Raw genomic sequence first — 21,679 nt, forward strand, 5'->3', positions numbered from 1 at the left:
CTATGAAACACTCAAGTCTTCATGGCTTTTTGAAACTCTTGTCAGGGTTGGGGGAAATTTTATCTCTGGGGGAAACTTTTCTAGGAAGTGGGCAGTAACAGAGAAGGCCTTGTGGTTCTTACTGGTGTCCCTCCATATGTGTATGGACTTGAAGTCACCCCTTCCTTCCAGATCTTTTTGGTGCTGTTGAAATTAGGTGGTCTCACAGATACCCCAATCCTGAGTCACACAGGGCTTTAAACATGACAACAGCACCTTTAATGGCACCTGGAAGTCAACTGGTAAACAGTGCAGCCCTCACCACTGTGGTATTACTCAGGCAGGTTGAGTAGCACCCATAAGCTACTTGAGCCATTGTGTCCTGGACCAGCTGTATCCTCTAAGTGATTTTTCAAGAACAGCTACATATAGTGCATGTTGCAGTTGAGGAATGAAAAGTGGAATATAAACCTAGCTAATAAATAATATATGTGAGAGCCAGTTTGGTGTAGCAGTTAAGGCACCAGGCTAGAAACCAGGAGACCGTGAGTTCTAGTCCCGCCCTTGGCACAAAGCCAGCTGGGTGACCTTTGGCCAGTCACTCTCTCTCAGCCCTAGGAAGGAGGCAATGGCAAGCCACTTCTGAAAAACTTTGCCAAGATAACTGCAGGGACTTGTCCAGGCAGTCTCTGAGAATCAGACACGATTGAATGGAATATATATAGGCAGAAATAATTGTGGTATTTAATTAATGAATCAAATTTATTATCCTTGCATTACTCATTGTTTTATTCTATCATGCCCTTTTGTGGGAGTCGAGCCCCTCCGTGAGACGTGACCCAAAGGTCAGATGTGGCCTGTTCTGGTCCACAAGACTGCCTACTTGCTCTTGTATGAAAAGCATCTACTTCAGTAAAACAGACTCAAGAATCTGATTTTCAGGATCTTCAGCAGTAAGGCTGTGAATTTTAATAGAGTGACATAAGCATTTTTTTAAACTGGTCCAGCTCCTGTACTTTTAATAGTGGAGAGACATGCAGGACATTGATAGCTGATAGGAAGATAGAAAGTGTCAGAAGATGCATCATGTGGAAGTTGCTTTAATGGCTGAGTTGTTGGGCTGGAGGCTGCAGTAATCCTAGTGTGACAGTCGTAGACCGGCCTGCAGTCTGCTTTCCCAACAACTGATAGGAAGGGACCACGGAAATCAATCTCATTTGGTTCGAAAAAGAAGCATACGGTATTCAGCAACCAAGCCTCTGCATTTTTACAAATTGTATAGTATTCAGTCAAACGCACTCCCAGCTAAAAAAGGTTGCATTGTAAATGGATATATTTGAAATGTCCTTTCCCAGAACCACCTGTTCTTAAAGCTGTTTTATTTTTAATGGAAGGAAACCCAAACAAATGGAGGGAGGGAGAGGAGAAAAAAATGTGCAGGTTTCTGTGGTAGGAATTTCTGAAGGCACTTAATTGCCAACATATTTAATCCTCTTTCCACTTAAAATGTGACGAGTTACACCTGATGACTAATTCGTGCATATTTAAGATGGCACGTTTATAAATAATGAAATGGTCAAAGGCCTTTTCTGAAATGTGGACATGGTAAAAGTCCTGAGATTTCTGGGGGTAAATTCATTTTACAACTGATGTGTAATCAAGTCAGCTGTCAGTTTAGATGGGAAGCCTATTCTCTGGAGCAAATAAAAGACGAAAACGTTGAGGAGACAAATTAATGAGAGAACTCTTGTCAGGTTAGAGTTAATAATAGAAGGCCATCGGCCTTCATCGCTGCATTAAATTACTATATTATCATGTGTAGATGGTCTGACGGCAAGTCTCTGACATCTTTAAATTATTTTAAGATCTCTGACATCTTTAAATTATTTCTAAATAAGAGTTTTAGGGTTTCTGAGCTTCAAGTCAGAGCTGGCTATCCTGAGCTTTGGAAAGAATTTTTGGAGAAGGAAGAAGGAAGGCATTTTGGATGCATGTTGTAGGTATTTTGTGTTTTAATGAGAAGGCCTCAGCCCAGGTTTTGTGGTTGTCATTTTATTGTATGTTTTCCACTGTATGTTTGCCACCCAGAGTAGCATTGGGTAGGTGGACAGCCTTCTAAATTGGATAAAGAACAAAGAAGCAAAGAAGTAATTTTTATTTCTCTTACCAAAAAGAAACAAACCCTATCAGCCACCTTTTCAAAAACATGAGGAATTTAATTGTTAGGGGCGTCTCAGTTGTTTCCTTCCTTTGCAACTGAACTGTGTGTTGTTGACTTGCACCTTTCAGAAACCTCTTAGCCAATCCCTTCACCTGCAACTGCCACTTAGCGTGGCTGGGGGAGTGGTTACGGAAGAAACGCATTGTGACGGGCAACCCTCGCTGTCAGAAGCCGTACTTCCTCAAAGAGATCCCTATACAGGATGTTGCCATTCAGGATTTCACCTGTGAAGATGGTAAGGAAGGCAGTCCACGTGTTCAACCTGGGCTGTGCAAAACACCATTCCACTACTGCAGAGTCTCTTAAAGTCTGTGAGCAGTGCTACCTTCAACGTCCCTCTTCCAATGAGTTACTGCTCTGCTCTGGTAACTTCAGTGAAGGTCACACAGCAGTTGCTAGTGACATGATTAACCTCTGGAGAAGGTTAGGATAAAGTCCTCCCTTGTGACATTTTTGAAGTATCAAAGTAGGAAGGAGACACGCAGTGGTTGATGCCATGCTACCGTAACCTCAGGAGACCAACCCTGAAATCATTGCCCCAGATTCTTGCCCCATAACAGCAGACCATAACCAAATATCATAGTGTTACTGCAATTTGACTTTATATTTTTTCCCATTCTAGCATTATTTTTGCCATAGGGTTCTTCCTTGGGTGAGGTGGGAGATGATAAATAGCATGCCTATGCCTATTTTATTATACCTCTTCTAATTCGCTAAGGAAAGTGTATTTTCTCAGAGGTCAGCATGCTAGACTGTCCTCACTCTTTCACTCAGATGTTCTTAGGAAGCTGTCCTGTTGCCACTATATTCACTTGGGTGACTTTGACCTCGAGTTGAGCAAAGACAATAACAAGATCTGTGTGCTGAACAATGGGCACTTTTTCAGCTTGTACGAACTGGTTTCTTCCTGGGAAAATAAGAGCAAGAATAAACATAGATTGTTTCACAATATGTGAGGCTCCAGCTGCAATTCTGTGCTCAGTTAAATATGTGTAAACCCATTACATTCAGAGGGAGTATGAGACATGAGAGTGCGCTTTAGGGATCTTTCTGAAATAAGAAGGGTCGATTTTCTTCATTTCATACTGAGCATAAAATGGATATATGTGTCAGGAGATGCCAAAACCTGGATCAGTTCTATTCCGGTTTATGTGCCTTCTATACAAATCCAGATTACTTAAGAATGCCATAACCAGGACGCTCTGACTTTCTCAGGCAATGCTTTCTTGAATGTGCAAAGTCCAGCATTTGTTGCTAATTGCTACCATACTGTTGGCTTTATTATTTGATGCTATTTTAAGTAGCTGTTGAAGTTACTTCATTTGGGTTCTTCTTCTAAGTTCCTCTTGGAACTTAGGGTCACTCTGCTGAGACTATTCTCATGCAGCTGTTTTGAAATCTGCAGATGCAAAAGGAAAGCCAATGGGCATTAATTCGAGTCTTGTGGTGTCTCCAATAGCCATAACTACTGTGATACCCGAATCATGAATATCTTCACTTTCTTCTGTCACAGTCCTGAAACACCTACTAGTGTTTGTAAGAAATTCAGCCAGCCTGTCTTTCATATGAAGTATTGTCCTCAGTGTTTGCTTTCATAATGTAGGAGATTAGGACAAACCTTGGTTGGCATACTGAACGTGACCCTACAAGCTTTGCATGTTCTTATAATGCCAACTTCTTTACCCTGGTAGATGAGATTGAGTGCAATTGGACCATTTGATACTTCCTTCTCCCTTTAAATACTAAATACGTAAAGTATGAACTAACAGGAGTGACGTCTCATTCTGGAATATGTGAAGTATTTCATCCAGATGGACAATCATCCATCCAAGTGGATCCTTAATATCAAGAAAGGAGTTAATCGTTTTCTTTTCATAGGGTCCTGTGCAAGGTCTCCTGCAGTAGTTGAACTCATGCAGACAGGTGGGTTCCACAGTGATGAGAGAGAGTTGGGGAGCCCTTTAAAATTACCCATAATCCTGCTGTCCTGTGAGCTACAATGTGATCTGAACTTCATTTCATTTATCTGTTAATAGATAAAGAGATTCTGGTTAAACACGCAACACACAAAACAGTGTACACCATCATTTTAGCTTGAACTACATACTTGAGACATGTGTTGAGAAAGTTAATTAGAACTTCAGAGACGTTTTAGTATTTTAGTGTCAGGTTGTGTTTGTGAGCCAACTGCAACAAAATTTCATTTTATTATGCAACTGGTGTATAGTGCATAGTGGAATGACGATGAAGCTATTCCTTTCCATTCCATTTCTCTGTTTCTTACCATCTTCTACTGTAAGTATTTTCCCCCAGTAATCCGGTTTATTCTGGTCTTCAGAGGACAGGAGCCAAGGATCAGAAAATGCTCCTCCTGTATTTTAAGATAGCCTTGTGTTGGTGTTTATATGTGCATTTGTCTGTCGTTCATGGTGTAATTATACCGGTACAATTACTTTTGTAGCAAAAATGACATGGGCCAGGATCAAAACAACAAGACTTCATTTTCTCTGAATAATAACTAAAAATAGATGTATTTTTCTTCAAATATCTTCCTCCTATTCAGATATTGCATGATGTCATGATTTGAAAACAAACACAAGCAATTTGTGGCATAGAAATGGAAGTGGAAGCTATTCAAAAGCCAGAAAAAAGGGTTTTAGACCAGTGGTCTTGTTCTAGCTGTGTCTTTGGTCCTTGGCCATAGTGTGTTTTCTTTGTGCTTTTCACCCCTTTTCCCTCCTCTGCTGTGTGTTTTAGAGATTATTGAGCTATTGTAATAACAAATAAAGGTTATTATGCTTACAGCATTTATGCAGTATTGTTTCTTCAGTAACTCTGGCAACAGGAGTGGTGTAGCCTTCCTCTCCCTAAGAAACCATTATTTGCGTAATGGAAATAAATATATTCTTGAAGGTTTAATTGAACGTATCCTTGAAAATATAATTGAAGGTATAATGGCTTCTGAGTTTTAAAAATGCCTTTGAAGTGGAACACTAACAGACATCTAGGTAGCTGTGCTAAGTGCTCTTAGCTGAGTAAAGCTTATTTTATTTTATTTTATTTATTTTTAACTAGGGAACGATGACAACAGTTGCTCTCCACTGTCCCGCTGCCCTGCTGAATGCACGTGTCTAGATACCGTAGTTCGTTGCAGCAACAAAGGTCTGAAAGCTCTACCTAAGGGCATTCCAAAAGATGTAACCGAACTGTAAGCAGCACCTTTTAAAAAAGCTTGTTTTGTGCATATCTTGGATAGGTAAATGACTTTATGGGTTCGCAGAATGTTTTTGAAGGCCTTAAATACAGTCATATTTTATTCTTTGTGAACAGTGGCTTTTCAGGAATTTTCTGAAGATAGACAATCATTCATTGCTAATGGCCAGGGCCAAATTAATGGGGGCAGGAGAGGGAAGGGATGAAGGTGATGATGAAAGCAGGTGGAATCAGAATTTTTCATTTCTTCTTACTGGGAGGAGTGATTGGGAAATTTTCTTTTTTAAAATGTTAGGCTCGTTACGGGGCTTTTAATAGAGTTTTAATGCATTCCACAACTCAAAATAGCTGTTTCCAACTGCCATCATTATAAAAGTAACGATCACAAAGAAGAAAAACATCACAAGGAAGAAAAACAGGCTCAAAATGCAACAAATTGTGGCTCAAAATGCATCATCCTGACCTACTGCTGGTTAGAAGAACCAGGTCTTCAAGGCCAATCTAAAGAACAACAGGGTCAGGACAAGCAGACATTTGGAAAGGGGTGTGTTGCTATTCTAAAGGCAAGTGCAGCAACAGATATGGTGCCCCACCTGGGTCTCACAAGATGGCACTGTTTTCTTGATGAGATTTGGAACGTGCTGACGTCTGATCTCATAGGATGGACAGAAGCAATTGGAACAATTGCATATACCCAGACCTTGAGCCATGCAGCGCTCTATAGATGAAGCACCAGCACCTTGCATTACACCTGGAAGCCAGTGCTGCTTGCAAAGTAGAGGTTGAACTTTGCTGAGGTCCACCCATTACTACTCTGACTGCTGTGTTCTGCACCAGGTTATGGGACCAATTATAGCTGCAGCATCACTATTGAGATGACCTATTGTGGCCCTTCGTATTGCTTCACCCCTAAATACAGTATTAGAGTCATGAAATAAACTATTAAAGATTTCAGCCAAATAGTACAACAGTCTGTCTTTCTTTTTATAGTTATTTAGATGGAAACCAGTTTACTCTTGTTCCCAAAGAATTATCAAACTACAAGCACTTAACCCTGATGTAAGTAACTTTCAAAGCATTTCTCTATGCTGATGTCATTTAAGTTCTGATCTTCCATTTTGTGGTATATTTTGGAACAAGTCTGCTTTTTAATCTACCCATCATGATTCAGTTCGTTAGGAAATCTAGAAGCAGAATCTCTGTTACTCCAAAAAAGGCAGATAGCTGTTTGCAGTTGGTGAGATGGGGTATAGCATAAATGTGCTGAAAGATACTCATTTAATTATAGAAAGAAATTGGTTTAGTTTCTTTGCTGTAGGATTTTTCAGCAGTGGTGGTATAGTGAAAAATCAGAGGGAAAATACTGGCACTGTTCAACGTACTTCTAAAAAACTCAGTAGATTTAAAAATTAGGTGTGTTTATTTCAGCATGACAGCAGTTTGCATTGAATAATGCAAGAGCCCATCAGCCTTGACAAGAGATGTATCACATTGCATCTTGTATGAATAAAATATTAATTGACTTAGGTTTGCATTATTTTTTTTAAAAAAATTAAATACATGCATCCTATAAAAGAGGGTGATGATCCTTTCAATTTAAAAAACACTTGTTGCATGCATATCTTTTTTAGCACAAAGACATGCATTTAGGAATTCATTTCAGTATATATAGAGACAATGTTGTACTCAAATAAACATATTTAATGTATTTTTAATACATGATTTCTCCTTTCTTTTACTCTATTGGTGTTCTTGTTCAGTTTGGGTTTTCTTTTTTATAATCGCATATAAATCAACAGCTTACTGGGTCGTCTTCTTCATACTGTCTAATACGATAAATCAAGTACCATTCTAAATAATGTGCTAATAAGATTATATTTATCAATAACTATGTCATGATTCATTTTTTTTAATATCCATGTTATAATACAGAGAATTTCTGAATTTGTTTTTTTGTAGAGATTTAAGCAACAACAGAATCAGCACTCTCTCGAACCAGAGTTTCAGCAACATGACCCAGCTGCTCACCTTGTAGGTGTTTATTCTTATCAATAAAGCAACTAGCTTTAGTAGTTTACTCCTTGAATTTTACTATGCAGTTATTGCAAAATAGAGAGAGAAGAAGAAGTTGTTGAAGAAGAAGAATCATATCTGTAGAGGAATTGTCTACTTAGAACTGCTTGTTGTGTTATGTTGTTTAGAAATTAACCTTTTGCATACTTTCAGAATTCTCAGTTACAACCGGCTGAGATGTATTCCAACACGGACTTTTGATGGCTTGAAATCACTTAGACTGCTGTAAGTAACGTTCCTCTTCTTGCTTTTTCAAGTATCTTGCAACTGAGCTCAGCTCTGTTGTGACTGAGTGGTATAATTTCCCATCTGGTTTTATCCCATATACTCTAGTAACACAAATGGCCAAATTTGGGAAACATGTATTCATTTTCCATTGCCTTACAGCTGCTTATAACAGGTAGTAGCCCCTAGCTCATCTTGGCAGATCTCCAAAAACTAAGCAGAGTTGGCCCATGCAAGTATTTAGATGGGACGACACCAGGAAGTCCTTGGGCTGGTGGAATAATTGAGCAGTCAAAAAACAGCCCTGAGAATGCAGGGGCAAATACTTACATGTTGTTGCCAACGTGGATGTGTCCATGAAGTCAACAGGAAGTGAAAAAGCCTGCAAGGAGGTTTAACTTTCACTTTGAATAAAAACTACTCAGTAACCCCTGGACTCATTTCACATTTTTGTACTTTATTTGAGTAGTGACTAGGGCTAGACTTTTTGCTTACAAAAAGCAGTATGTTTATCATGAGTGCTCCACCTTTTGCATCTGGAGAGCACGCTTGGGCCTTTGGGTGGTATGCTGGTGAGGTCACGCTTGAAAAAAAATTGGGTGGTGCTACAGAAAAAAACCAACAACTTAAATTTGAATTGCACTGCTTGAATTGCACAGTTCGTAATTACTTCTAAGCTCACATTAAAATTGCAACTTGGCCGTAGCATTTCTGAAGAAGTCCTGGGATCTAAGTTCAGCGAAGTCCAAAACCCTTATTATGGTCTCAGCTAGAATTTTAGGTAGCTTCATATCAGTAGTTATAAGATGGGGAAAAAAAAGATTAAGGGGAACAGAAATAAATGGCTGCTGAAAAAGTACATAAAATTCTATGCAAATGAAGTGGGGTCTAGGATCTCCACAAATAATGTACAAAATGAGAATTCAGTGCACAATAAACTCAGAATGGCTTTAATGGCTTTCCACCTACTTGGCTGTTATCCCATTAAGATAACACAATGTTGTCTAAGTTCTAGGACGTGGAAGAAAACTTGAAATAATTCTATCATTCTTCTGCTGTAGTGTCTCATCTGTTAATCCTCCTCCTCATCCCTACCTTTGCCCCACCTTTGGGGAGTTTGGGAGCTAAAGTTAAACATACCGGGAGAGAACTTGAGATAGAGCAAAGTTCAGCATAAAGAGAAGAACTATTTCATGGTGATATTCTTAGGTAATCTGATGGTTTACTGGAAAGGTTTTTTTAATTTTCAGAATTGCCTGAGATGATACTGTGGGTAACGCTGTAAGGCAAAATATGCAATGTAAAATTTGAGAATGTCCTTGTCCTTCCATGTCCTTTGCTGTTGCTTATCAGGGCAAGGAGGCACACAGAATGTGGTGACACATCTTCTGGCTTGCTAAACAGTAAGTGATGCAATAAGGAAACAGAAGCAATTGGAGACTTCCATGGGGGAGTCAAGATGTCAAGATGTTGGCCATGGCTATGTGATCAAAGACCTTCATATAAAAAAGGGCAGGGCTTTGATCACATGACTGAAGCCAACTTCCTTTTTTTTTTTGACACATCCCCCACAGTTGCCCTGGCAGCAATTATAACATCTTGTAGTGTCCACAAGCAAGGCTACATTCCCCTCTGATTCAAGCTTAACCATGAAAAGTTATTTTAAAGAGGGTTTCAAGATCACAGTGAGTTGATACTGGTTTTTTAAAAAAAGTATAGACTGAAATATTCTTTGCTGAATCTGAACAAGAATTGGATGCCAAACACAGAAGACAAACAATAGAAATACAGTCCACGGGCCAAGACGCACAAGGTGAACGTTGTAAAATGCGGGACAAGATTACAGTTGTAATGGGAAAAAAATGTAAGACTATAAGCAATAGAAAACATCAACATACCCCCAAAACATGCATCAAAGTTCAACAAACATGAGGAATCTCTGTTGTTTTAATAATGCATATATAATAATATGTTGGGAAAATTAACTGAATGTTTCTGGTTAAAAAACATACCAAGGAATACTTCAATGAACATCAGAAGTGTCTCTTGTAAGTGATAGGTAGTCTTGGTTTCTGAATGGTCATGAAGTAAGCTGAATTCATCTCAGCAGAGATGTCTGGGTTCATTTCAAGACATTGTCAGGAAGGACCCGAGGGCAGACCTATAATAAAGACTACTGTTTAGAAAGGATCAGAAATACAAATGCTATGCAGTGGTATATCGTTAACGTGCACCTTTAAAGGATACTCTCTTTTGAATTACTGGATCAAGAGGAGTACTTTCTAACCTGCTTCCGTGTTTCTTTCTTGTTTTAGGTCATTACATGGGAATGACATCTCTGTTGTTCCTGAAGGTGCTTTTAATGATCTTTCAGCATTATCCCATCTGTGAGTATTTGGTCCCAATTTACATTAAGGTCCTGATTAAATATTGTACCATTGATTGAGATTCTTACTGTAATCCCAGATATTGGGCAGTTCAGGGAAATGCAGGTTGTCGTGTCGTGTGCATAAATGATGCTTTTAGCAGTGTAATCATGTAGAAGATGAATTTCTCTGTTCTAAGAATTATTTAGTGATATAGTCAGCTGCAGTTGAACACTCAAGCAATACAGGGAGCAAAATACTCACACCCCCAAGCAGTTAACTGGAAGGGATATAACCTAAAGAAGATAATAAACTTCTAATGGGTGATGGACAGATGCCTCTTTGCCTTTTGTCCTTGGTGAAAGAAGGCAGGTAAGGATTTAGCTGTCCTGATATTTGGACATGACCTGGGGTAACCTGGGCTACCTTTGTAGTGAGAGGTGCCCACCCAATCTAGCTATAGGAAGCATGGCCAAGCCCTTCCATCTGCTTGCAAACATCCATGAAAAGGGGGCATGTACAGGGAAGCAGAAACATTTATTTCTGATTTGTTCATCTAACAGCAGTGGTCATTGATTCATTTATACCCCATAAATATCTGGATTATTTCCCACCAACAAACGAGAGAGATAATACAATTGCTTTTTTAATACTGGCCTAGGTAGGTTCTTATTCAGACGATGGTCCCTTCACCATCAGTGAATGATTCAGAAGACAAGTACACTAAGCACATTAGAAAGTAGGATGAAGATGATGATGATTCGTTTATTGATCCATCCAGCTTCTTCTCCAGGAGTTCAAGGCAGTATACATAGCACTCTCCTAATTATTCCCCACATCAGCAATCCCGTGAGGCAGGCTTAGCTGAGAGAGACTGATTGACTGGTCCGAAGTCTCTGTAAGCTTCTGTCAGCTGATGGTAGAGTAGAACCTGCAGCCTTCCAGACCTGATCCAGAACTTTCACCACTAGACCACCATGAGTTTTGAAGGAATTCAACTTTCCTGCCTATATATTATAATTCAATTCATATATTAGATTATCAGATAGTAGTAGTAAGATTTATACAGCACTCTGTCAGTTTTTGCCAACAGTAACAGCCTGGTGAGGTAGATGGGGCAGAGAGAGAAAATGACTGGCTCACAGGCATCAAGTGAGTTTCCATGGCTGAAAGCAAAGTTCTGGAGTAGAAGCTGGATCTCCATGGTCCAAACCTTTGCCGCTACACTACCCTAACTAAGCAGAAACCAATTTCGAAAGGTGGTTGGCTTATAAGCATTCCTTGAGGCTCTTTTAAATGAAAGCTTCAGGTTTAGTTGGTAGAGCTATCTAGTCAGTTGTTGTGATTGCTTTAGTTGTGGCACCTCCTTTGTGTGTTCTTCATTTTCATCTCACTAGCTTGGAATTAAAGGCATGTGGCTTCTCTGTTTGCCCTGCAGAGCCATTGGAGCTAACCCCCTTCACTGTGACTGTCACATGCAGTGGCTCTCCGAGTGGGTGAAGTCGGAATACAAGGAGCCAGGCATAGCCCGGTGCGCCGGTCCTGGAGAAATGGCGGACAAACTCCTTCTCACAACTCCATCCAAAAAATTCACCTGTCAAGGTATGGCAGAGAAGAAGCAAATAACTCCACAATTCATGCCCAAGTACTCCTTTAGCCGGTTTCAACTGAAGGCACAAATGCCGTTTCCTAGAGAAAGAACTGCATTACTGATTAGCTGATCAGTAGTTAATAACTTTGAAGGATTCGAGTTGAGTTAATTCCATGCAAGCCCAAAATTAAGAATGAAAAATTGGGTACAGTATTTGCACTGAATGGTGTAGCTGATAATAAAACAGCCATTTAAAGAACATGCATTTGTTTCTCTCCCAAATGACGGTATTCTATAAAAATGTTGTATTAGAAATAATCTGAGTGAAAAACCACTGCTAGCTTCTTTTCTTCAGTATTCTCCCAATTCCCTTATATAGTATTCTTCTGAAGTGTGATCTTTCACAGGTTTTCCAATCTTTTGCTTTTGGCATTTCACAATTCATACCCTGCTTTCAGAGATTACAAAGCCTTGTGGTTTATTTACACTAGGTAAGAATGCAAAATACCCCAAACTGGTCCTTCTGATTCTTCCTACATGTTTACTCAAGCAGTTTTTTTTCTCCTCCAAATATATGCATGCTGTTATGTTTTCCATTCTAGCTTGGATGCTTCTTAGATGTGATTCTTTATTAAGTGATGGAATCATGCACCTCCTGGCATCCTAAGTGACCTTTTATTCCGTTGAAGAAAATTATGTCATGTATAATATTATACATTTTAATTTAACCATCTAATATACCTGACCAACTTATTCCATTCTGCTGTAACCCCTGTATTCTTCCATAATGCTTTTCCTTCCTTTGTTATTCCTGGAAGTGTCATCATTTGCATTCCAATTTCTTTCAATTTCCTGACCAGTTAAAACTGTATTGTTATTGATTACCCTCTTCCTGTGTCTGTCTGCTTGTCTGTCTGTCTGTCTGTCTGTCTCTCTCTCTCTCTCTCTCTCTCTCACACACACACACACACACATTCAACCATAGTCCTAGGCTTCATCTTCATCCTATTTTCTAATGTGCTTAATGTACTTGTCTTCTGAATCATTCACTTATGGTGAAGGGACCATCATTTGAATAAGAACCTACCTCGGCCAGTATTCAAAAAGCAATCATGTTATTGCTCTCATTTGCTGGTGGGAAATAATTCAGATATTTATGTGGTATAGAGGAACTACTTGCATCACATGTTGCTTTTGTAAACATTGTGGAAGAACATTTTTCCACTTACATGAAATTGGTATAAACACAGGACGCACCTGCATGAGGTCAGTGGTGCCAAGAAGCCTTCCAAGAGCAGGGGATAAAGAGATGGGGGAACATGACAGAAAGGTTTGAGTCTATCAAGAAGAGCTTCAGAATAGCTCCTGTGGAGTTTCAGAATGGAGATTCTGAAGATTAAGAATCTTCAGTGGAGATTCTAGGATTAAGGATAGGGTGAGGGTTGAAGAAGTTTCTGGACTCCTGCTACAACCCTCAAGAAATGAGGAGAAGGAGGACTGTACAGATAGTACAAAAAGAAGGATTCCTGTCTTCTGTCTTGAAAAGGAGGACATACTAGGTAGAGGTGATTGGAGACTTCCTCCTGAGAAGAAGGAACCTGTTGGCTGGGAAATGTGTCAAGAAAATGGTGCTGCCTTCCAGGGATACACATTCAAGATATGAAAAGGTTTCCAAAATTCTTTATACCCACTGACAGCTAATCCTTTCTCCTCAAACAAAACGCAGCTTTGAAGACACTGCAGAGAACTATGAAATGTTGGACTGGAAACTGAAGGAACTGGGTGCACAGGTGATACTTTTCTTCACTCTTTCTTGTTGAAAGGTATGGACTAGGAAGAAAAGGAACATTGGAAATAAACAACTGGTTCTACTGATGCTGCTAGCTGGAATGATTTCAATTCTTTGATAATGGGGCACATTTCCAAGTTGTGGGTCTCCAGCCAAAAAAATGTGCCATACCTCAATAAAACTAGGAAGAATGTTTTTGAAAGGTGTCGTGCAAACTAGTTCTGGAAGGCTTTCTATTAAACCCTGTTGGAAGGGAGCTCAGAAAATAAGACAACAGTGAGGACAAAGACCAGAACTGCTAGGCACCCAATAATAAGTGTGCAATGAAGGGGAGGAATAGGTTACTCAGAGGAACAATCAGGAAGAACAAGATACCGTAATGCAGGAAGGCAAATATGATTTATTAGGTGTTGCTGAAACCTGGTGGGGTGAAACTCATAATTGGAAAGCGAAGATTGAAGAGTATAACTTGTTAAAAAGGAAGAAGCCAGACAAAAGGGAAGAAGGAGGAATTATATTAAATATAAAGGAAATATTAAGATCCAGGAATTTGAACAAAAGACTCCATTTGATAGCATTTGGGTATGACTACAAGAAACGGAGAACAACAAAGATATTATTGTGAGGGTATGCTACAACAAGCCAGGCAGAAGGTCTGGATGATGTCCTCCTGGTCCAAATTATAGAACTTTGGATGAAGAGAGACACCGTAATAATGGAAGATTTAAGTTACTTGGACATCTGTTGGAAAACCAATTCAGCCAAGAATGCAAGATCCCCAGAACTCCTCAGTGCTCTTGCTGACTGTTTCATTTTTCAGAAGGTTGAAAAAGAGACCTAGGAATCTACCCTCCTTGACAAATTAAGAAAAGCTGGTTGAAAAGTTTAAAACAGTGGAAACTCTGGGAGGAAGTAACCATACCATCTTGGGGTTCAAGACGTTATAGAAATAGAAATGGGAGCATAGGTTACATGCACTCTAAATTTCAGGAGTGCTAGTCTCAAGGTCAGGTAAGTACTAGGTAGAATCCCATGGAAAGAAATCCTCAAGTCCAAGGAGCGCAGGAAGGTTGGTGACTGCTCAAAAATAAAATAGTGGAAATAAAATTGCAATAAGGAATTCCAGTAAGGAAAAAATGGAGGCAGCTTAGGATGTAAATGGCACTTTCGACTAAGTTATCAAATAATAGTAGGTGACAGGAAGAGGGTAGGGCTTCTCAACTCCACATTTTATGAAGGACATTTAAAAAATGAGAGGGTGTTCAAAGGAGAACCACCAAGATGATAGAAGGAGTGGAAGGAATAACTTGGTGGTTTTTGTTGCTTTACACGGTCCTTAAACCATTCCCCAAAATTTTAAATCTTTGAATTAACATTTTCTTTAAAGGCATATGACTTCCTTTCAGCCTGTTTTTACCTTGAATAATATTGATTATTCTCTCCTCATCAGTGTTGATTGTTCTCACCTTCTAAATCACTATCTTTCAATTGTGTAACTGCATTTCTTTGTTTTTTAGATGCATCTTGCTTTTTTTATGAGTTCTGCACAATTTCATCCTTCAAATCAAATCAAATCTTTATTACAGTCATAGACAAGCATAAATTCCATCTTTAGGTCTTCATTTTATTCACTTTATGTGAAGAGCCTTTATGGAACCCTAATTAGCATGTTAAACTATGTTCAACTTCTGCTTCAGTCATGAGGCTCATTAATGAATTACGCTGTCTCTTGGATTAGTTTCCCTCATAGTGTTGATGCGAAGATAAAACGGTAGCTGAGGAAGAACAACCCACACTATCTTTAGCAGCTAGAAGAAATACAAAATATAAATATAAATTGAATGTGTGAAGGCCCTCCAGTCATCACTTGTTCTGTTAAATACCTCCAGGTTCATTACTTATTATAATTCCAGCTCTTTTTCTGCCCTCAAAAATTGAACTTGGTGAAAGTTGAATTATTTATCCTCCAATCTTGTTTGTAGCTATCAGAGATCCAGATAGATAGATAGATAGATAGATAGATAGATAGATAGATAGATAGATAGATAGATAGATAGATAGATAGATATTTCAAATTTCCATCACCGCCCATCTCCCCCAAAAAGGCAACTCTGGGCGGTTATTTCTTTTGCCTTTCAAGGATGAACTCTCCCATTGTCTTTAGCTCCCATTCTGGCCCTGAAATTTATATTTTCTCCTTGTTTCTTCCCTGTAAAAAGCTCGTATTACCTCCCTCTTTATTTTTTCCTATGTCACTCTTCAGGACCACTATTTTTATTTCATTTGCATCTTGTTATCCATGAAGGTTAGAATGCCTTGCAGTTAGATATCTCCCTTCCCTTCTTCAAAAGATTTTAAATATACATTTGCTGTTTACATAGCTCCTTTGGAACAGATCAACAGATTGCATAATAAATTTGGTAGACTTTAAGGGGCCCCAACATTCTTTGTTGTTTTTGTAAGTTTTGGCCATTATCCAGAAATTTATGAGTGCAGGCAATGCAGAATTTTTTGGCGGGGGAGAGAGGATAGGAATATGAACTGAGTTGTGAGTGAGTTTGAGTGTGGACTTTTCCCACACATAGCAAACTTTTCCTTATGCAGCAGGAGTGTATTGTGCTTCTCTTTGTTCCTTGTGTGGAAAAAGTAATCCAATTGAAATGAAATGTACAATATAGAAAATTAGTTTCTTTCAGAATCAGCTAGCAAAATATTATGAAATAATACTTCTTCCCATTGTCTTCTTCCCTGCAAAAAACACCCATTGGGGAAGCTGGATTTGTTTAATGACCCATGATTCACTTAATGACCACAGTGATTTGCTTAACAACAACCTTAAAAATGGTTGTAAATTGGGATCTGGTCACATGGTGACTCGACTTACAGTACAACTGCAACTACTTACAATGGGAATTCTGGTCTCAATGTGGCCGTAAATCAAGGACTACCTGTATATGGATGAGAGTTAAACAAAAGGTTTTTAAACAACGAAAACATCCTTTGTGTCTTTAACACTTTAATTACAGTTAAAAAAAAATACACATTCACAATTGAAGTGCTTGAATTGTGAATTCCAGTTCAGGACCTTGTAATCTGGACCTTGTACTTGGGGAACTTAAATGTTCACACATTTTTGCCCCATTTTTGTTTGGTCCTTTTGCCCAAGTATGGATTTTGAATAATTTATTTATCAACATGAGAGTGATTATTTTTAAAAAATGTCAAGGTCATAGTATATTCATACACAGACACACACACACACACACACAGCCAAATGTTGATGTATATTACCACATTTCATAACTGTACCAGAAACAAAAAAATGAATCACATTAATGCTACATTGTGCCATTGGCAGAGCTCATAACTCCCTTTCTCAGGGTGTCTGCATTGGACATTTCTGAGGATGTCTTTCTTGACATTACTGGCAAGCTAGCTTTTACTCTAAACTCAAACTAAGATTTGATCAACATGAGACCTAAGAATATAAGAAAGGGACATACTTAGAAGTGCTCATTCTACCTTAGGCTATCACTTTACAAACAACTTAGATGTTTAAGGTGGCAGTTTTTAAACTGTGGTGGTGATGACAGGAACACTGCCACCATCACCACAAATGATCGCCATTTGATCACGTACATCTTGTCACAGAAGACCATGCCATTGTTAGATTATTACAATAATGAATGTTCTGAATTCTGGTTGAGATGATTATAATATTGTGCACAAGAAAAAAATAATCTCTGAGCCCTACCATTGGGTAAACGAGGCAACAGTCTAAGTGGTAGAGATTGGGAGGGGGAGGCCATGTTATTGCAGGAGCAAACTGAGTGAAACATCAGTCCTTCACTTCAGGAAAGCTTGATGTTGTGACTTTCCATGCCTTGAAGAAAAATCCAGCTGAAAGATTTTCAGTGTGTCCACTGCAAATTTATCTGGGATGCCCAAGTTATCTCCTTGGGCATCCTATGTAAATAACAGCTGTTCCTGAAAAGCAAAAATACTATTAATGCTTTAGGGTATCTGGCAAAACACTGAAGGGTAATTTCTCATTTCTGTCTTGCTCCATGTATCAACCAAAGTCCTATTTCCATCACTATTGATGAAGTTATTTGGTGTTTTACTTTATCCAGATCTCTGTGAATACATTATTACAAGGCATGTGTTAGTACATTCATCAGGGGAAAAATGCCTCTATTTCCTTCCTACCAAAGTTTGAAAATAGCTGCTGCTCATGACGTAGTATCACTCCGCACTTTTTTCGTGGCTCTGAATTCTTTTGACAATGCCCCACCTCCCACCATACAACCAACATTGTATAGCTGCACTTTTGAAAGATCGTTTGCAGTTGGGAAGTAGTTTGGAAATCAAATGTTAAGCCATAATGCATTTATCAGTCATTAAGATGCCACAAGACTCATTATTTTCCCAACAACTGACTAAAATAGATTTTAGATGGTAATTCTCTGTTTGAAAAGATGCATGAAAGTGTTTTTTTAAAAAAATCTGTGAACCTTATTAATCTCTAATACCATTTATAGTCATATTAAAGAAAAGAAATGTAATTATTAAAATTAAATATATAAAAAAACTTCCTTTGTGGGTTCCTTTTTAAAAAAAAATCCAATAAGGAGAGGCATATTTATCATATAATGATTAAATTCATGAATTTAAATTAAGAACTTTTAATATCGCCATCTCAGATTTTATATTTTATTTATATTTACATTTATATTGAAGAGGTACTGTTTTTATCGTATTTTAATCTGTATTTATTTTTAGTTCTACTGTAAACTGCCTGGAGTGCCTCTTTGAGGGAGATGGGCGGTGATGAAATTTGAAATATAAATAAATAAATAATTCCCACCTTGTCATGACTGAGGACAATTTGGGACATGGATTTGTGGAAGACCGATACCACCGTTTTATGAATGTTTTGCATTTCTGTCAGGATACATTTGATCACCTCTTTAGCAGAATGAAATATGCATTAAACTACCATAGGTGATGGGCACTGGGATTTTGCACTCTCTCCCTGTGACAAAGTAAATTCCACCTTCCTCCTTCAACGGCTGTTGAGAAATGAGTCAGCAGATACTTTAACTGCACTAACCCTAGCTAGGTTCTTTCATAACCACCATTAAGCAGAATCTGAAGCAAATTCTGTGGCTCACTTGATTAACATAAAGCATGTAGATACATTTAAAGCATTGTAACTTCTGTTCACTAGCAAAAATATTCCACTGTGGAAGAATGCTTTCTCAAATGAGTTTCCCTCTACTGAGAATTACTCTGGATTCTTTGAACTTCTTCATGTAAAGCACCACTGAAGTACTAAGTTAAATGCTTTGCCAAAAAAACAAAAAAACAGTAATAGGACATGTCAAATATGTTAAGCTTTAGGTTCAGCGTGTTTATCTTCTTCATCCTCTCTCTCTTATTCTCACAAACACATAATAGAACCAATTATACTAGCACATAAATGCTCTACAAAATATGGAGAGTGTCTACCCTGATTGATTGATTGATTGATTGATTGATTGATTGATCAAATGTATGCTGCCCAACTCCCAATCACAGTTAGTGGCTCACGAGATAAGAATTCTCATTCACACAATCTTTAACAATTTGGAATTACTTTACAAAACTGTCTATGTGACACTTGTCCTAAAGGACCTCCAAAGGAAATTATTTAAAGCTGAGAGGTAAATAAGAAGAAACAGACCAGTTAAAACAAAGCGAAATTGAGAAACACAACAAAATTCCAAAATATAGATGTGCAAAAATTTTTGATCCGGGGAATAGTTATTTGTAACAGCCCTAAGCCACTGATCCAGCAAGCAACTTTGTCAGGTGGACTTCAATCCTGTGTCTTTGCATACGGTCAACCAAACATTTCTTTTCTTGAAACAGTGGTCAGCTCACCCTAACACTACTGTAACTTGATTCCCATGGTAGAAGTGCCCAAGCATAGCCATTAGAATATCTCACAAGCATCTGTGTTAACTAGGATAGAATCAGAAGCTTGGAAGAAGACCAGGTCTGCTGATACACCCTAGCTGAAATGTTGATCAGTGACAACAGGCTTGCTTTTATAACGAAGAATTTGTGCTTATTTGAAGGTCCAGTGGATGTTGCTATTCTTGCCAAATGTAGCCCTTGTTTATCCAACCCCTGCAAAAATGATGGAACTTGTAACAATGACCCAGTTGATTTCTACAGATGTTCCTGCCCTTATGGTTTCAAGGTATAGGTAACATTAAAAACTTCATTCTTTAATTAATGTGCTCATTGTATCTTTTATATGAGTCACTTTGCAGAGTGAATTGTTCTATTGGTTCATAATGCCTGGTTTTGTTTACTTTGGCTGACAGTGATATTTCAGGTTCTCAGTCAGAAACAGGTCACCCTTTTGGCCCTGAAACTGGGTCTTCAGTGTGCTGTGGTCCCATTATGGACAGAGGGATGTGTTATCAGGGTTGTGGGCTGGAATTGATAACCTATTACCACTTGAAAGGAAAACCCAAATTCTCCTTTTTCTATATAACAGGACAATTTTGTTCATTCATCCTTAGGGTCAAGACTGTGAGGTTCCAATCCATGCCTGTATCAGCAATCCTTGTAAACAAGGGGGGACTTGTCACTTAAAAGAAGATGAAAAGGATGGATTTTGGTGAGTTAAAAAATAATGTGGAAATACAGAAGGAAAGTCATCCACCAAGGCACAGAATCTGGGAACACTGTTCATCTTTTATTCTCTCAGTAATGAAATAGGTGATGTATATTGATTTGTAAGTCTTTTGAACAAACATCAATGAGCTTAATGCATTTTGAAAACTTTTCTTGCTTTAAATATGTTGTTATTAGTCAAGGCATAATGGAGCAAGATAACAAGATGTTGCCTCTATTATCCTAATTAATAGCCAGCTAGATCCCTGTTGAAAAGTCCCACAATTCAGCTGTTTTTCTTTGCCTCAAATCAGCAGCTTGTAAATGATCAGATGTAAATCCCAGTGAAACACAAAATTAATGATGCATTGCCAGACCAGCATGCTGGTGGGTAAACATGCTGTGAGCATTTTTAATCTAGGGTTATTTAATCAGAGAATACAGGCCCTCCAGATGTACCTCTTAAATTATGGAACTAAGAACTGTAATAAATGGATCCCATAATCCCAAATAAAAATTCCTCTGGCTTGTTAGAAACATTTTTGATTCCCCCTATTTAATAAGCAATTAACTTTCTTTTTTACATCCAAATTACAGGCAACGGCTGGATTGCTTTCCCTCTGAAATTAATTTGAAACAGTTTAATATGATAAATTGCTGTTTTAATCACAACTTTGCAGGAATAAAATGAATAAGGAGCACTCCAGAATACTTGTGGCGGAGAGGCCTCCACAAGACAAATTAAGACATATATTCTGAAAAACAGTTATACTGATTGCCGTAAATGCATAGTCACTGACTTCCAATTGAGGCAAGCATGAATAAATAATTATTACAGAGCAATAATTAATACAGTAAATTATATCCCAGAGAAGCTAAATTTGTTAAGTAATCCTTCCTTCTGATTCTCTGTCTTTCTCCGTCCCACATGCTTCTGCATACATTTACTTCATAGCAGACAATAGACCTCTGAAATTCATAAATGAGTAAAGCATTTGCAGAGTCCTTTTGTTCCATTACACTCAAAATGCCCCTGTCTGCCTTCCAATTTTCAGTAATTTGGTTGGCCTTCCAACTCTTAAGAGTAGTTCCATCAGAGCATACTTTATTCTTGAAAGATTCCTGTCTTATGTTTAGCAGCCCTCTAAAATAAAGATATCAAAATGGCACCAAGGCTGCTGAGAAAGACACTTCGGCATTCAGAGGTCCAGGTTAGGTATTCGAGGCAGGAATGGGGAATCCTTTGTTGGAAAAGGTGCCAAATGTCTCCTTTTCAACAAGAGCATTTCCTTGCTTGCTTGGAGCACCTATAAGGCCATTCAGAAGAATGGGATCCTTTCTTTCTTTAGAGTTAGAACTCTCTTTCTTCAGGAGAGTTAGAACCAAAATCAATCTACGTTGATTTTGGTTCTAACTCTCCTGCCTTTCTCCGTTAGAAACAGCTGATCCTTCTGCCAAAGCTTTAACTCCACTGTAGGAGTCAGAGGTGACTCTTAACACATGGAGAGTGTAACCTGGATGTTTAGCCCCTGCTCTTCTTGGCTGACCACCTC

The 21,679-nt window shown here is 38.5% G+C and overlaps 1 protein-coding gene across 1 annotated transcript in view; it reads left to right on the top strand.

Moving 5' to 3' along the window:
- SLIT2 (slit guidance ligand 2) overlaps positions 1–21,679 on the top strand; it is a 242,110-nt gene that overhangs the window by 195,519 nt on the left and 24,912 nt on the right. The window contains exons 19-27 of the mRNA XM_063309788.1: positions 2,269–2,435; positions 5,276–5,408; positions 6,404–6,472; positions 7,373–7,444; positions 7,640–7,711; positions 10,027–10,098; positions 11,516–11,679; positions 19,580–19,704; positions 20,033–20,130. Coding sequence (XP_063165858.1) covers positions 2,269–2,435; positions 5,276–5,408; positions 6,404–6,472; positions 7,373–7,444; positions 7,640–7,711; positions 10,027–10,098; positions 11,516–11,679; positions 19,580–19,704; positions 20,033–20,130 — 972 coding nt within the window. The remainder of the gene's footprint in view (positions 1–2,268; positions 2,436–5,275; positions 5,409–6,403; positions 6,473–7,372; positions 7,445–7,639; positions 7,712–10,026; positions 10,099–11,515; positions 11,680–19,579; positions 19,705–20,032; positions 20,131–21,679) is intronic.

Source organism: Candoia aspera, chromosome 8 (assembly GCF_035149785.1).
Source record: "Candoia aspera isolate rCanAsp1 chromosome 8, rCanAsp1.hap2, whole genome shotgun sequence".
Lineage (NCBI taxonomy): Eukaryota > Metazoa > Chordata > Lepidosauria > Squamata > Boidae > Candoia > Candoia aspera.